At 40.6% G+C, this 17,052-nt stretch overlaps 1 protein-coding gene across 1 annotated transcript in view; it reads right to left on the bottom strand.

Annotated features, from left to right (window-relative positions):
* The window catches only part of pde11a (phosphodiesterase 11a), a 244,611-nt gene that overhangs the window by 60,732 nt on the left and 166,827 nt on the right, over positions 1 to 17,052 (bottom strand). The window contains exons 13-15 of the mRNA XM_073047136.1: positions 10,594 to 10,703; positions 8,133 to 8,223; positions 2,188 to 2,288 (exon numbers count right to left, since the gene is read on the bottom strand). Of these exons, the coding sequence (XP_072903237.1) occupies positions 2,188 to 2,288; positions 8,133 to 8,223; positions 10,594 to 10,703 (302 nt within the window). The remainder of the gene's footprint in view (positions 1 to 2,187; positions 2,289 to 8,132; positions 8,224 to 10,593; positions 10,704 to 17,052) is intronic.

Here is a 17,052-nt window from a genome sequence, read left to right as displayed (position 1 = left end):
AATGACTGCAATGTATGACCTAGCTCGTCTTTATTATAACAGGAACCCAGTAAGGCAGGGGTTGCTTAGCCAGGCCCTAGTGGTGTCTATACACAAATCATATTCCAACAGGGAAGTCAGTTTGGATTAGTACAAGTTATTTTTAAATGAAAGGACAGGATCAGGAAAATAGCAACTCAAGGAATTACAGTCCATTCATGCATTGGCTATTGTAAGAAATAAATCAAACTGACTCAGTATCAAAGACACACTTGGGATATTTGGCTCAGTCTGTGTGTTGAATTTAGTTTAACCAATAAATATACCGAAAGATTTAGTCAGTTAGATAATGGAATGAGGGAATAGATTTTGCTAGTGGTAATGTAGCTGGATGAAAAAAATCCAAAGGTGCATTAAATCACAATAACTTGAATACTAGACCCACGCAGTTTCAACTATATCATTATTTCATTAAATTTTGTTTTTGCTTTTCACGTCTCCCTTCACAGTTGGAAGCACTTGACTTCCTTTATGCTAATGAGGTACTAATTTTGAAGCTCTTTGACCTTGTTTTACCTATATCAAATGATAATTTTACAGATGCTGTTCTTTTCTGAGAACTTAGTCACTTCGTCACTTTAAATATTTTCTACTTTGATGCTTGCAACAGAAGGCCTGATGGTAATATATAAACAATGGAGGATGGTTTGTCGTTTGTGCTGTACCCTATAATGGCTGTGTGATGGGGATATAGAACTAGTTCAGTTTATTGGTGAAATACAAGCAACAAGGGAGGTCCACATTGGAGCTTTCAGAGCCCTCTTCTATGAATCTGAAAGGCAGTAGTTTTGATAAACTGTTTAAAGTAGTATATGAACTCCTGTTGTATCATTAGAGAATTGTTCCAGTTTTAAAAAGAGCAAGTTATTTAAATCATTATAAAATATTGGTGAGGCTTCTAATCTTCACCCAAAAATGTGACTTTCCTAGTCTCAGCTACTCTCTGTAAAAGATTAGCTTCATTTCTCACATGTACATTGAAACATACAGTGAAATGTTTGTGTCAAATCAAATCAGTGAGGATTCTGCTGGACAGCTAGCAATTCCACTGAAAACAAAGCCATTTAAAATGGTCTTTTGACCTGCAGTGTCAAAATCTTTCCTCCTATGTATTTGATAGCTGAATGAAATGATATAGCTATCTCTTGACTTCCTTGCTGAAATGAGTTCTGTTTTGCAGATTTATAGAATCGTAGAATTATTACAGCATAGAAGGAAACCATTCAGCTATCAGGTCAGTGCCATGTCCCAGGAGCACAATCCCAATCTTCTGCTCTTTCCCATAGTTCCAGTTCTAAGATGAAATACATTATACATTAGGAAAAGATGAAAATATTCAGGAAATCAGGGAGAATCTGTGGTTAAAGATATTTATCATACTGAAAAACTTAGAGAAAATTAAGTTTTAAGGTGGAGTGAAAGGGCAGAAGGAAGAAAAATGCAAAGGTAATGGGTAGGCAGTAGGAGATCAGTGACAAAACTGGTGTACTGGTAAAGCAAAAGGCAAATTTAATTGGACAAGGGGGATCATGAAGGAATCCAGACAGAAAAAGCAGCGTTATATCTGAAGTTATCAAAGGAGTGAACTTGTATGGCCTTAGCAATGTCTGAAACATTAATTTTTCCCATCATAAACACTGTCTGACCTGCTATTTCCAACCTTTTGTGCTTTTGCTTCAGGTTTACAGCATCAGCAAAATTTTTGTTTTGCTTTTTGTTCACTCCCATTCAAAGTAAATGAAATTTAAGAGCTTCTCCAATGATTGGTCTTTCCTAGTTGCATGAATATCAAAAGTCTATGAATTAAAATTTGACAAAAGTAAGTTGCATCTCGTATGTTGAAAATTTTAACAGGTATTATTTGGAAGAACAGGTCCTCTTTAGACTTGCAATTTGACCAAATTAGGGGGAGATTAAAAGTTCTTTGTTTAAAGGTTAATTCAAATTTGTAAGCTAGAATCCAGAATTTTGTTACAAGTTCTAAACACAGGTCTGGAAATTGCTCCACAGTTCACCAACTCTGACCAGCAGAAACTGAAATCAGTACATATGACAGCTAATCCACAGACATCTTGTATAATAGATCCTTTTTTTCTCAGATAAATACATGACACTTGCACTGAGATACAAAAATTAATCAGAACCTACTCAAAGTACAGTGTTAGATCTGTGGACAGTATTGACTGTTTCAAAAGCTGCATGATGTCGCTGTACATCCTGGAGGAAAGACTTGCAAAAATATTGTGTCCCTGTAACGATAGAGAGAAAAGAATGAGCTTTATAATGTATGAATAGCATCAAGAGTTACTAAAACAAATAATATCTGAAGATTTTGCATTTGTAATTGGTAGTTTTCAGTTCTGTAGAGCTTTGTCTGGCAATATATAACATTATTCAACTAAAATGTGCATGCAGACTTAATATGATGGTTTAATCTGTGAGGAGCTTAATTTGTGTTTGCAGTGAGAATAACAAATTTCATGCCACTTAACGTGTTGGACAGATGAAATAGGTGGATAGATGCCATTTCCTGTAAATGTTTTCAAGGCAGATTGCTGCATTTCCCAAAAGATTTTCTCCATTTTCTCCCCATGTTTAATCACACCCCTGTCCTGGCATGAAGTTCTGTGCCATTAATGTTGTGTAATGGTGGGCACAATAACCCACGCTAGAATTTTAAATCAATTTGCAGGTGATTAGCTTTTGATCCAATTCTGCCTAGTCCTGGCGCATAAGAAAAAAGTGCGAAATCTAAAGATGAAAAGCACCTCAACAGAACTCGCATCATGTTTATTACATTCCTATCTCCAGTACCTTATAGAACTAACAAAAATTCTAATTTAGCAGCAGAGCCCTTCATCATAACTGCAACTGAAATTGCTTACTAATGGTTAATTGATAATAAAATGTTTTAATTTATAATATTAACTTCAATGATGTTTCAAAGCCTGCACTTGCAAAAGGATGAACCACAACAGGGCATTTTTAATGTGCAGAAAATTTTTTTGTCCATAAACCTTTGAAATGTTAGGAATTGCAGCATTTGCAGTACACATACCAATGGAAGGGAAATGACAAGATCATTATAAAATAATGCAACATGAAAGCTTTAACACAAGTTTTCTATATCTGTAACATCACCACACCCTTTTTTTGTTCCACTGTGATTTCTATGCAGTCATTTGCCTGGATTAAGTGATTTCTCTTTCAAAACCATTTTTATATCAACTAACAACTAAAACGCAATATTTTGACATGTTTTATATTTGTAAAATATGGTATAGAATAGTCTTCTAAAATAAATGTGAGTTGTAAAGAAAGTATTATGGTGCAGGGGCTGATCCTGGGTGTGAAACACATGTTGTTGTACCACAAGTCAGGGTCATCAAGTCATCTGACATTTTAAGAATGTTCATCCAATTCTAGCCTGACTGACTTTGTCTTAACTTGCTTCATGTTTAGCCAACTGAACTCATGAATTTCTTCTGCTGTAGACAATTATCTGAGTGCAGCAATTTATTTGCAGATGAATATAACTTGCATTAGAATGCATTAGCAGCCCGAGGCCCTCCTTTGGAATTTGCCAGTACGACAACCTGGCAACATTAAAATCCAAGGTAAAAATTTCAGATTATAAAACTTCAGACTTTATAACAGTGAAGTAAGAAATTCAAAATACATAAAAGCTTCAGTGTAGCTATGTATTTTTTTTTATTCCAATAACATTTTGCAAATAATGATATTTGAATCTTTTCCCTTCTTCTAGGCTCTCTTACACTGACTGGAGAGATGTGTGTAAATTTAAGCTTATAATAATTGGACAGTGTGGGCTTGTTGGGCTGGAAGGGCCTGTTACTGTGCTGTATCCCTAACTAAAAATAATTTTATCACATTCTGGTTAGTGATGTACATTAGAATTAATTTATTTGTAAATTATTTCCTCTCCATCTGCTCTGACTCAGTTGGATATAGTTTCATACATGCTTGGAGTCATCTAGCTTCTCTTCCAAAAGAATACACGATTATTCTGTTCAAATCTGATCTCCCCAGATGAGATATTCAAAGGTGGACTCTCATTTGATCATTCCTTGCCTGAGGCCAAAGATACTAAAGCCTTTTTCAGTGTCTCAATTATTATCTAGCTCAGATAAAGCAACTGCACAAACTAAGAATTGATTCCAGTGTCCTCTTTTCTCTCTGACATAAATTTAGTGTGAGCTGGATCTTCTACCATCAACCCTTTAGGGTATCTCTGACATACCAATGTAAATAAGCTATAAAAAAGAACTTTCCTTGAACTTTCTATACATTATGTTACTCAGTAATGAAACACTTTGATTATCTGGAGTTAATACAAAATTCTCTAATATGTGTGGTGGAAAGAACTGTCTGCTCATTCAGCTTTAGAAACACATATGCTGTTTCAGCATGAATTTTACCATTAGTCATCATTTGGCCGTATCAATTTCATGCTAATATTGTGGGCTCAAGTTTAATATAGCCTGAATTGAAATGATCGAAGTTCATTTTGTGTATAACCTTTGCAGCCAGAGTGGGACACCCAGGTCTCCTCTAATATTCAACACAGTGGGAACTTATTTGCTTGTTTCCTCATTTACCTACCCAATTTCTCGCTGGAGCACCTCCAGCTGTGTTACTTTCCTAACATCATATTCCCTATTTTCAGAGTCTATTGTCCCCAATTCATTTCTCACCTGGTGATATCATTGTAGATATGCACCCACAATTATGTCATTCTAACACTAGCAATCTCAATTTTGCTGGAACTTATCGTGCAGAAAATTGTGCTCTGCATTTCCAAGTGTAGATAATAAGAACATCACAATTGCTGTTGGTGGAATCTCAGGTGGTGGCAAGGGGGCATATATGAGCTGGTCGATGATGTTGAAACAACAATCTTGCACTCAACAAGAGCAAGAGCAAGGAATTGATTGTAGACATCAGGAAGGGGAATTCAAGGGTCAGCAGTGGAAAGGGTGAAAGTTTCAAGTTCTTGGTCATCAGCATCTCAAAAGATCTATCCTAGGCCCACCATGTTGATCCATCACAACAAAGGCACACCAGTGTCTATTCTTCTTTAGACAGTTGGGGAGATTTAGTATGTCACCAAAGTCTATCAAAGACTTCAGGCGTACCATAGAAAGAATTCTGACTGATTGTATTACCATCCGGAATGGAGGTGCCAATGTAAGAATGCCAATTTAGAAGATTGAGGGGGGATCTTATTGAAACGTATAAAATTCTAAAGGGATTGGACAGGCTAGAAGCAGGAAGATTGTTTCCGATGTTGGGGAAGTCCAGAACGAGGGGTCACAGTTTAAGGATAAAGGGGAAGCCTTTTAGGACCAAGATGAGGAAAAACTTCTTCACATAGAGAGTGGTGAATCTGTGGAGTTCTCTGCCACAGGAAACAGTTGAGGCCGGTTCATTGGCTATATTTAAGAGGAAGTTGTTTCTATTGTAAGAGGCTTCAGAGGGTTGTAGACTCAGTCAGCTCCTTCTAGGGAACAAGCCTCCTCACCATCAAGGACATCTTCCAAAGGTGCTGCCTCAACTAAGGAAGTCATTAGGAAAGAAAAGATGAATTATGAAAGGAAGTTGGCAATTAATATAAAAAAGGATACTAAGAGTTTTTTTTAAATATATGGAAAGTAAAAGAGTGACACGGGTAGATATAGGACCGATTGAAAATGATGCCGGAGAAATTATAATGGGTAACAAAGAGATGGCAGAGGAACTAAATGAGTATTTTGCATCAGTCTTCACAGTGGAAGACATTAGCAACATACCTGATAGCCAGAGGTCTCAGGGAATAGAACTAGGTACAGTCAAGATTACTAGAGAGAAAGTGCTTGGGAAGCTAAATGGACTAAGGATAGATAAATCTCCCGGACTGGATGAGGTGGAGCCACGGGTTCTGAAGGAGGTAGCTTTGGAGATTGTGGAGGCATTGGAAATGATCTTCCAGGAATCAATAGACTCTGGTATGGTTCCGGAGAACTGGAAGGTTGCAAATGTAGTTCTGCTGTTTAAGAAAGGAGGCAGGCAGCAAAAAGAAAATTACAGACCTATTAGTCTGACATTGGTAGTTGGAAAGTTATTGGAGTCGATCCTCAAGGACGAGGTTATGAAATACCTCAAGGTGCATGACAAGATAGGCCCAAGACAGCATGGTTTCATGAAGGAAAGATCCTGCTTCACCAACCTATTGGAATTTTTTGAGGTAATCTCAAATAAGATTGACAAGGAAGAGGCTGTGGATGTTGAGTATTTGGATTTTCAAAAGGCCTTTGATAAGGTGCCGCATAAGAGGCTGCTTAATAAGATGAGAGTCCATGGAATTACAGGGAAGATATTGGAATGGGTGGACCATTGGCTGATAGGCAGAAAGCAAAGGGTGGGAAAAAAGGGATCCTATTCTGGTTGGTTGCCAGTTACTAGTGGTGTTCTGCAGGGGTTGTGTTGGGACCACTTCTTTTTACACTGTATATCAATGATTTAGATAATGGATTAAATGGTTTTGTGGCTAAGTTTGCGGATGATACCAAGATAGGTGGAGGAGCAGGAAGTGTTGAAGAAACGGAAAGGTTGCGAGAGACTTGGTCAATTTAGGACAGTGGGCAAAGAAATGGCAGATGAAATACAATGCTGAGAAATGTACGGTTGTACATTTTGGAAAAGAAATAATCGGGCAGATTATTATTTAGATGGAGAGAAAATTCAAAAATCGGAAGTGCAAAGTATCTTGGGGTCCTCGTGCAGGATACCCCAAAGGTTATCCACCAGGCTGGATCGGCAGTAAGGAAAGCGAATGCTATGTTGGCATTCATTTCAAGAGGAATAGTGTATAAGAGTAAGGAGGTGTTGATGAGGCTCTATGGGGCACTGATGAGACCTCATTTGGAATGCTGTGTGCAATTTTGAGCCCCTTATCTTAGAAGGGACGTACTGATTTTGGAGAGAGTTCAGAGAAGATTTACAAGGATGATTCCTGGAATGCAGGGGCTAACATATGAAGAGTGTCGGCTCTTGGACTGTATTCATTAGAGTATAGAAGAATGAGAGGGGATTCAACAGAAACATTTCAAATGTTGAAAGGGTTGGACAAAGTAGATGTTGAAAGGCTTTTTCCCTTGGTGGGAGAGTCCAGGACAAGGGACCACAGTCTTAGAATTAGAGGGTACCCATTTAAAACAGAGATGAGGAGAAATTTTTTTAGCCAGAGGATCGTGGATTTATGGAATTCGTTGCCATATGCAGCTGTGGAGGCCCGATCATTGAGGGTGTTTAAGGAGGAGATTGATAGGTATTTAATTAGTCAGGGTATCAAGGGATACGGGGAAAAAGCTGGAAATTGGAACTAGATGGGAGAATAGTTTAGCTCATGGTGGAGTGGCAGAGCAGACTCAATGGGCCAAATGGCCTACTTCTGCTCCTTTGTCTTGTGATCTTGTGAAGAAGGCAGCATCAACCATTAAGAACCCACAGCATCCAGAATATACTCTCAGCTCTCAGCTCATTTGTACCAGTAAGGAGAAGACACAGGAATCTGAAGGTTCCAACTCAAAGATTTAGGAACAACTTAGCCCACTCTGCATTCAGTCCATGAACACTATCTCACTCTTCCTCTGTAGCACAACCATTTATTAATCTTTATTGTAACTTATAAAAATTTATTGGGCCTGCTTTGTACTGCTGCCGCTAAACACCACATTTCATGACATATGTCAGTGACAATAAGCTTGATTCTGATTCAACGGCAGATAAAGAATGCTTAGTTTGAAATTCTGCTAAATGCAATGAAAACCAAAGCATTCAAAGATCAGTACAGCTTTAGTGACTGGATGCTGCATGGCTTGTTGACATTTCTCTTATCTTCACCTTGCAAACTGCCTGCATGCAGTTTGTTTATGTTGTATGATAATACCTCAGTGACCTTGGAGTAGATAATTGAATGTAGCTTTGACCTTGCTTTTGCACTACGCAGGAGAGCCGCCCGCAGACTTCCACTTTACTTACACCAAGTATTTTACTGGTATTTGTTCTTAGAAGAAATAAACAAGCTTTGGTACCTCACTCTGAAGAATCATAACTGCATGATTGAAATGGTGAAGTTCTAGAGTAGCTGAGGTGCCATACAACTGTGCCAAGGCAGAGCCACTCCTAGAGGAAGCAAAAGATCTTTTAAACATTTCAACCATAATACAGCAAATACTCACACTCAACATTAACATTTTCCCTTTTCCAAAGTGAATCCTTCTTTTCACCATCATGATTGCTATTGGTTCCTAGATCTGTTGACATACATGAAGAATGAAAGCAGCCTACATGAGCTGAAAGAGCACATTGGCTTGGCTGTGATCCCAGCTAACTGTGGTTATAAGCAGGTGGAATGAATAAAGTGACTATTTGTGATGGGATGGAGACCAACAGAGACCAAATGATGCAAATGGTGGCAGCACCTACTGAGTCTCCTTTAGTCTCAACGCTGTGCAGATATACTCTAAAGTCTCTCTGAACCTACACCCCCCACCCAGCCCCAAAAGATACATACACACACACTTAAAATGTGTTTCACTTTTACCCTTTTCCAGTTCAGACCAAGGGTCATGGAGCTGAAACATTAATCCTGACCCTCGCTCCACAACATGGATGTATATTCTTTCTCCAAATAAATTCACCTCAAAAATATTCTCTGCTAAGTTATCTGAAGATAAAGCAACACGCACAAAATGCAGGAGGAACTCAGCAGGTCAGGCAGCATCTATGGAAAAGAGTTAACTGTCTACGTTTTAGGCTGAGACCCTTCTTCTGAGAAGGAAGGGGGAAGATGCCAGAGTAAAAAGGTGGGGGGGACGGGAAGCCTGTTGGGTGGGAAAGGCCAAGGGCTGGAGAAGAAAGAATCCAATAGGAGAGGAGAGTGGACAATAGGAGAAAGGGAAGGAGGAGGGGACCTGGGGGAAGTAATAGGCAGGTGAAAGGTCAGTAATAGAAGTGAAAGGTCAGAGTAGGGATACCGGGAGGGTGGGGTGGGGAGGAAGAGGAATTTGTTTACTGGATGGAGATATTGATATTCATGTCATCAGGTCGGAGGCTACCCAGACAGAATATAAGGTGTTCTCCTCCACCCTGAGGTGGCTTCATCTTGGAACAAGAGGAAGACATGAATCCTTAAGATCATAAGACATAGGAGCAGAATTAGGCCATTCAGTCCATCGAGTCTGCTCCGCCATTCCATCATGGCTGATCCTGGATCCCACTCAACCCCATACACCATATCCTTTGATACCCTGACCGATCAGAAAACTATCAACTTACACCTTAAATATACCCATTGACTTGGCCTCCACCACAGTCTGTGGCAGAGCATTGCACAGATTCACCAGCCTCAGGCTAAAAAAAAAAACTCCTCCTTACCTCTATTCTAAATGGTCATCCCTCAATTCTGAGGCTGTGGCCTCTAGTTCTGGATACCACCACCATAGGAAACATCCTTTCCATATCCACCCTATCTAGTCCTTTCAACATTCGGTAGATTTGAATGAGATCCCCCTGCATTCTTCTAAATTCCAGCAAGTACAGGCAGGCCCAAAACTACCAAATGCTCCTTATATGCTAACTCCCTCATTCCTGGAATCATCCTCGTTAACTTCCTCTGGACTGTCCCCAATGACAACATATTCTTTATGAGGTGTGGAGCCCAAAACTGTTGATAATACTCCAAGTGCAGCCTGACTGTTGTCTTATAAAGGCTCAGCATTATCTCCTTGCTTTTATATTCTATTCCCTTTGAAATAAATGCCAACAATGCATTTGCCTTCTTTACCACAGACTCAATCTGTAAATTAACCTTCTGGGAGTCTTGCACGAGGACTCCTAAGTCCCTCTACACCCCTGATGTTTGAACCTTCTCCCCATTTAGATAATAGTCTGCACTATTGTTCTTTTAACCAAAATGCATTATTATTCATTTTACTCTTAATATAACTGGAAAGACACACCCCATGCTGGAACAGGAATGGGAATAAACTTGTTTCGCCACTGGCAAGTGTTGTTGGTGCGGAGAAGCTCAATGAAGCGGTTCCGCAGTTTACGACTGATCTCACCAATGCAGAGGAGGCCACATCGGGAGCACCAGACACAATAGTCGATCCCAGCAGATTGACAGCTTAATCTCACCTGGAAGGTGCCCTGAATGGAGGTGAGAGAGGAGGTGTTTGGGCAGGTGTAGCACTTAGGCCACTTGCAGTGGTGCCTGGTAGCAGATTAGTGGGAAGGGATGACTGGACAAAGGAAAATAATGTTGCAGTTACAAAATCTGCTTCCCTAAAGTGTGTTTTAATCCCTTTGGACAGGAATACCTGATTCAATTTGCTAATCTCTTTACAGAAACTGTAAATTATCTAATAAAAGTAATAACACCCCAGAGCATCAGAAAGTAAAACTGAATGAGGAAGAGCAAAGTTTCTTTTAATTTACTTTGTCTGATAGGAACAAAGATGAACAACTTAGGTGTTAGGTGCTTCTACTTACTTTGCTTGGAAAGCATTGTTAGTGCCTCTGTGATCCAAGTCATGACACAGGCAGCCGACCATTAGACCAAGAACTTCTGTGTCTGTTAAAATCTCCTGAAAATCTGCAGTCTGGCAAAATCAAAAATAAATATACATGAGGCAAGGCTTAATGAACTGCTGGCTTTGTTTTTGGTGGGGTTACCCAATCAAGATTTAAAAAAAATATTCTAAAAGAGTTCAGTTACAGAATGAGAACCTAGATCCAGAAAACCGAATTATACAACTGCAATAAATTTTGTCCCATAGCTCCTTCTTTAGGCGGCATTTTACTATTTTTTTTATATACTTCTACACCGGGGGTGTGGAATTGTTTTCAGTTTCAAAGAGCTAGAGTTGCAAAGTTATCTTACATAAACAAAAAAAATTGAGACACAAGGGATTCTGCAGATGAAAGATATCCTGAGCAACACACACACAATACTGGAGGAACTCAGCAGATCAGGCAGCATCTATGGAGGGAAATAAACAATCGGTACTTTGGGCCTTGGGCCTCCATCAGGAAGAAAAGGCTTTTTGTAATAGATCACCAAAATGTGAGTTGCATATTTTTCATAGTTCGTATATTTGTTTACTAAATACTGATTAATCATGCATCTAGGTTCCTGCATGTACAGTAGAGCTTTGAATAAAGCTATTGTGTTAAAGCTCTCCACAAGAAAAGGAAGGATAGAAACATAGAAACATAGAAAACCTACAGCACAATACAGGCCCTTTGGCCCACAAAGTTGTGCAGAACATGTCCCTACCTTAGAAATTACTAGGCTTACCTATATTTTACTAAGCTCCATGTACCTATCTAAAAGCCTCTTAAAAGACCCTATTGTATCCGCCTCCATCACCGTTGCCGGCAGCCCATTCCACGCACTCACCACTTTCTGAGTAAAAAACTTACCCCTGACATCTCCTCTGTACCTACTCCCCAGCACCTTAAATCTGTGTCCACTTGTGGCAACCATTTCAGCCCTGGGAAAAAGCCTTTGACTATCCACACGATCAATGCCTCTCATCATCTTGTACACCTCTATCAGGTCACCTCTAATCCTCCTTCGCTCCAAGGAGAAAAGGCCGAGTTCACGCAACCTATTCTCATAAGGCATGCTCCCCAATCCAGGCAACATCCTTGTAAATCTCCTCTGCACCCTTTCTATGGCTTCCACATCCTTCCTGTAGTGAGGCGACCAGAACGCACAGTACTCCAAGTGGGATCTGACCAGGGTCCTATATAGCTGCATGTTTGAATATTTTATGCTAGTTTCTGTGCAAAATTTTAGCTTGATCCAGAATATTGAGCTAAAACTATAGTAATGTGATCTTTGATTAAAAGCAATTTACCAAGTTAGATAGCAACGACTGTATCCAACCGGAATTAAAGATCACATTTAACTAGATATTAGTCAAAAGCTTATTGATGAAAGTTTAGCTTTTCTAGAGATTGAAGACTTTACGTTCTCATGTAAATTCCACAAAGCTCTGTACTGCAGGCTTCTGTAAGTAGAAGTGACCATACAAAGCAACTGGAACCTCTGTAAACAGGGTAAGAAACTACCTCCCACAGAGTCAAGTGCTGATGAAATTGACAGCACAGAGTTGGAAACACAAGATCTACTTCACATACAAAACGTGAAGTAGGGAGAGACAGAGGAAAAAAGACCAGAAGCAAAATATAACATTTAACTTTAAATATTCCCAAAACAATTAAAATTAATACTTGAAATTGTTAATTTTAGAAAAATTAACTGAAAATTGAGAATTTCCGTTATAAGAGGAGAAGCAGGGAGGCAGTGCTGGTGTTCCCTGCAAGCATCTCCATCCACTGTAGCAGGAAGGCAGTGCACGTGTTCTCTACAGTCATCTCCATCCAAAACATATTTACAACTTTAGATACTATTGAAGAAGATGGATTACCAGCGGAAAGCAGCCGTACCAAAATCATAGCACTGTGAGCAGCTCTACTGCGCAGGAGGGCAGGAAAAGGAGTGGCAGAACTAGAGTGATAGGGAATTCCATGATGAGGGAAATAGACAGGAGCTAATTTCTTCCAGCAGAAATAAGAATTTCAAAGACTTATTCAGCTGAAAATGGTCTCTAACTCTAGCCCTGGTTGATGGTCATGTTTGGCCTTTTGCTTATTTTGTAGTTTTACTTCAACAATCTGCATACAACTAATATGTATTGTATAGAATTCCAGCATTTTGAGACCACAAGGGAAATTCTTCTATTGACAGTCTTGGAAAGAGCATTAGTGTTGCTTTTACACTGCTTAGCTTCTTAAAATAATTAAGTTTGAGCAGCATCTTAAAAGTGATGGAAATGAGTTGCAGTATAGAATTAATCAAATAATTCACAGTGCAAGCTCTTCACTTTATTTTTTGTAATTACAATTTTGAATCAAACTTGCAAGCTAAAGATGGCACCAGAGGGTGACTTCTCCCAGCTCATCAGTGAAACAGTTAAATTCTTCTTGTTCTAATGTCTCTGCTTTCCCTTCCAGGGTTGCTGGGTCCTATCGTGATCTTTGATCTACAGCAGCACTCAAAGACTACGGTTCTGCACGATGGTGTGTTGTCATTCCTGGAGCTCGCCGGTTGGCCACGTTTCAGCATGTCCAGGTTCGGCCTGAAGTCGGGCACCTATGAACACGAATTCTCGTTGGTGTTGTGTACTGAAGTGTAGCAGGAGCTGGAACATCGAAGACATCGACAGTGGCTGTCGGAGGGCTCTGCACTTGGAAGTCGATTTGCTGATTCTCAAATTGGAGAACTCAAAATAAAAAGCAACATTTCAGACTGAACATAACATTAGAATAGAGGCTGTTGTCTCCCCTATCACTGTGGAAGGAGCAATATCTGTCTCTCCTTTGTTAGAGAGAGAGAGAGAGAGAGAGAGCCTGTGGGATGTCGAAATGTTGGAGTGAACAGTTAGCTTTTGATGAACTGTACAGTGATATCTGTCTCTCCCTTGTTAGTGAGAGAGAGAGAGCGAGAGAGAGCCTGTGGGATGTCGAAATGTTGGAGTGGACAGTTAGTTCGTGATCAGGCTTTGCTTGCATGGAGGGTGGTGGGAATGCTGATGCTTTTTGCCAGAATAACCGGGGAGAGGGGGAGGGTGGAAGGTTGATGCTGCCCTTTGTGCATGGGAGGGGGTAAGGGGCTTTGCGTTCTTATGTTTTTTCTATCACTCATTATTTGGGGCTTGTCTTCCATTTTGAGGATGTCTGCGGAGAGTAGGAATTTCAGGTAGTATATTCTATACATTCTCTGATGTTAACTGGAACTATTGAACTCTTGAACTTTAAGCAGACTTAGTAACTGTATAAACAAGTATTTTGCAGATGTCGGCTCTCTTTATTAATAAAGAATTTCCCTCCAAAAATGGATCACCCATGTTAAGAGAATCTTTACTTAGTATAGTAGGATGTTTGAATGTTGAAGATTCAGATCTATTCATTAGGATTTTCTAAAATTATCATTCACTTTTCATATTTTATAGTCAATGCTACCAGTAAACGACTGGAGAGCAAAGCAACAATAAGCATTGGGATGGGCTGTAAAAAACGTGGGAAGTGTTCATTCTGGTCATCAAAAACACCATTAGGAAAACTTCTCCATATCGATAAGCCCTTGATCTCTGTGCCAAGCACATGTTGAGTCCCGACGAAGGGTCTCGGCCCGAAACATTGACTGCTCCTTTCAACGGATGCTGCCCGACCTGCTGATTTCATCCAGCTTTTTTGTACATCTTGATTCGTTGCCTTGTCCTGCATGTAATTCAGTTTTTCCTCAGCACTCAGTGTAAAACAAATAATGTTAACAAAAGTTAAATGTGGTTATTACAAATAAGCAAGTAATGCACTGAGCAAAGTTGTTGCATAAATCTTACCCAATAAAGCTGGCACATAGATCTTGAAAAGATATGCAAATTTATATCTGCTCACTCTGCCAATGTCTATATACCAGACTTTACTAGATAAAATTATTGCAGTGTGGTCCCCACTTTCCAGCGCACTCGAACCGGCTCACAAACCCAAAAAGGGTGCCAGGCCTTCTTCACCAGCAAGGGGAGAAACCCGCGCGCGGGAAGGGTCTGTGAATATGCGTCCCCTACAGCATTCCCGCCCAGGGAGGGCAGAAACAGGAAGGCTTAAAAGCGAGGCCGCAAAATTTGAATAAATCTTTTACACAACTGCAACTCACCATCCGCGTGTCGTTATTCCAGCGCTGTGTGTAGCACACTGTTACAGCAGCGTCTTTCAGCAATAATCCTTACTATACTCTATTTTGTTCTATGATGAATTTTGTAAGAGTGTAGGTTTTTTTAAAATGTGCTGATTCCTAACTGGAATCTTAATGAGACATTAATAAACTGCACTGAACAGAAATGAAATCATGGAGGGGTACAGACCTTGGTAGCAATGAGATGGTTCGTGTTTGATGTTGTGCTTTGGAAATTGGGATGAACATGCTGATTGGAGTGAGTTGGTTAACTGGGATTTGGATATGAATGACATGAAGGAAATCTGGGGGTCGAACCTGACCAGAGGGCTCAAAAAGGGGATCTTCGTAGCAGTCATAGAGTTCATTCTCATGTACAAGTGCGAGACATGGACACTCACCAAGACCATGCGAAAGTCACTAGATGGTTGCTACACATGAATGCTCCGGATGGCTGTTGACGTGAGTTGGCAACAGCACATGATGAACGTCGAGCTCTATGATGACCTACCGATGCTCACTACTAACATCGAGGTGAGAAGACCGCAGCTAGCGGGGCAATGTCTACGCCACCCTGAGCTACCCGCCAGCCTAGTCATCACATGGACGCCCAAGCATGGGAGGAGGAACCCTGGGCGCCCTCCCAAGACTATGGTCAACACGCTCCTCGAAGATAGCGGCGCAGCTAATGTAGATGAACTGAACACACTGATGAGGGAGAGAGAGGAGTGGAGAGTCTGTCATCGTGCCCGACGCTGGCCCCCTAGGCCTGAGTCGACATAATAGTAGTAGTAGTAGTGGATATGGTAGCAATAATGTGAGGAGGAAAATGTAGGGGCTGGGTTTGGCCAAACTGAATGAGTAACTTGGTGTTCAAATCAGCTGTAGACAATAGAAGTTGATAACAGTGAACAGAGAAAGAATCCAATATCAATCTAAGTAAGGTTGTGGATGATGTTTCCTGTATGATCAAGCTAAGTCTTCCTTAACTTTGTAATTAAAAATCTTTGCCAAGATACTATTTGGCTTTCTATTGTTTGTTTCCTGTGAGATTGCTTTTCAGTATGTGATGGGAATCAATGACGAGGATGAATTGGACCCAAATGCTGGGATATCCGAAGCAAGATTCGAGACACAGTTTTACACTGGATCTGAGCTCAAAACAAACACTAGACGATATCACGAGCGGGCTTACGACTGAGCAGCCACAGTTCGGGTGTTCCTTAAATACTCAACTCTTGATGCTCAAAACATAATTACCAATTAGCAGGACCATATTGTACCCTTAAAGGGGTCGCCTCAGCTATCCGTACTTCAGAGAGTTTGAGCGCCAACATCCTGGAAGCTGGCGTGGATGGGGAGTCTTGTAACACGGTATTTCATAAATCAGCATGTCAAAATGTCTCTGTAGTTTTTAAAAGCTTCTTACTCTTTCATATTCTCTTTATCTGTTCTTCCTACTAAAGTGAATAACCGCACATTTGTCATTATTATACACCCTTGCTGTGGACTAGATGGGATGCCTTTATTCTTTCGCAAACTTCACATCCTCCTCAGACCTTACCTTGATTAGATACGTCTTTTCCTCATTTTGCCTGAGTTGTTAGCACTAATTACTGATCAGTTACTGATCCTTTTGGCACTTTATCAATAGCAGCCTACCAACTTGAAAAGAATGTCTATTGTCTGCCCTTCAACTGATTCTGTATCCTAGACCTGGAAAACAGAATCTGTTCCCCATCAACAGTGAAAGCTCACCTCTCCAGTTCTTCATGACAAAGGTACACTCCAGTCACTGCAGTGCAGAGAGATCTTTCAGGCTGAAAACGACGGAGTATATTTGTCATTACTGGGGCAGCCATGAGGGAGCACCGGAGCTGAACTCAGAACAGCCCTGAGGGAGCACACACGCTGACATCTGGCAGTACTGAGGGAGCACCCACACTGACATCATGCAGTCCTGAGGGAGCACCCACGCTGACATCGGGCAGTATTGAGGGAGCACCCACACTGACATCGTGCAGTACTGAGGGAGCACCCACGCTGACATCATGCAGTACTGAGGGAGCACCCATGCTGACATCGGGCAGTACTGAGGGAGCACCCACACTGACATCATGCAGTCCTGAGGGAGCACCCACGCTGAAATCAGGCAGTACTGAGGGAGCACCGGCGCTGACATCGTGCAGTACTGAGCGAGCACACAC

The sequence above is a fragment of the Hemitrygon akajei genome, chromosome 5, assembly GCF_048418815.1.
Source record: "Hemitrygon akajei chromosome 5, sHemAka1.3, whole genome shotgun sequence".
NCBI lineage: Eukaryota > Metazoa > Chordata > Chondrichthyes > Myliobatiformes > Dasyatidae > Hemitrygon > Hemitrygon akajei.
This window is presented reverse-complemented; position numbering and strand designations above follow the sequence as displayed.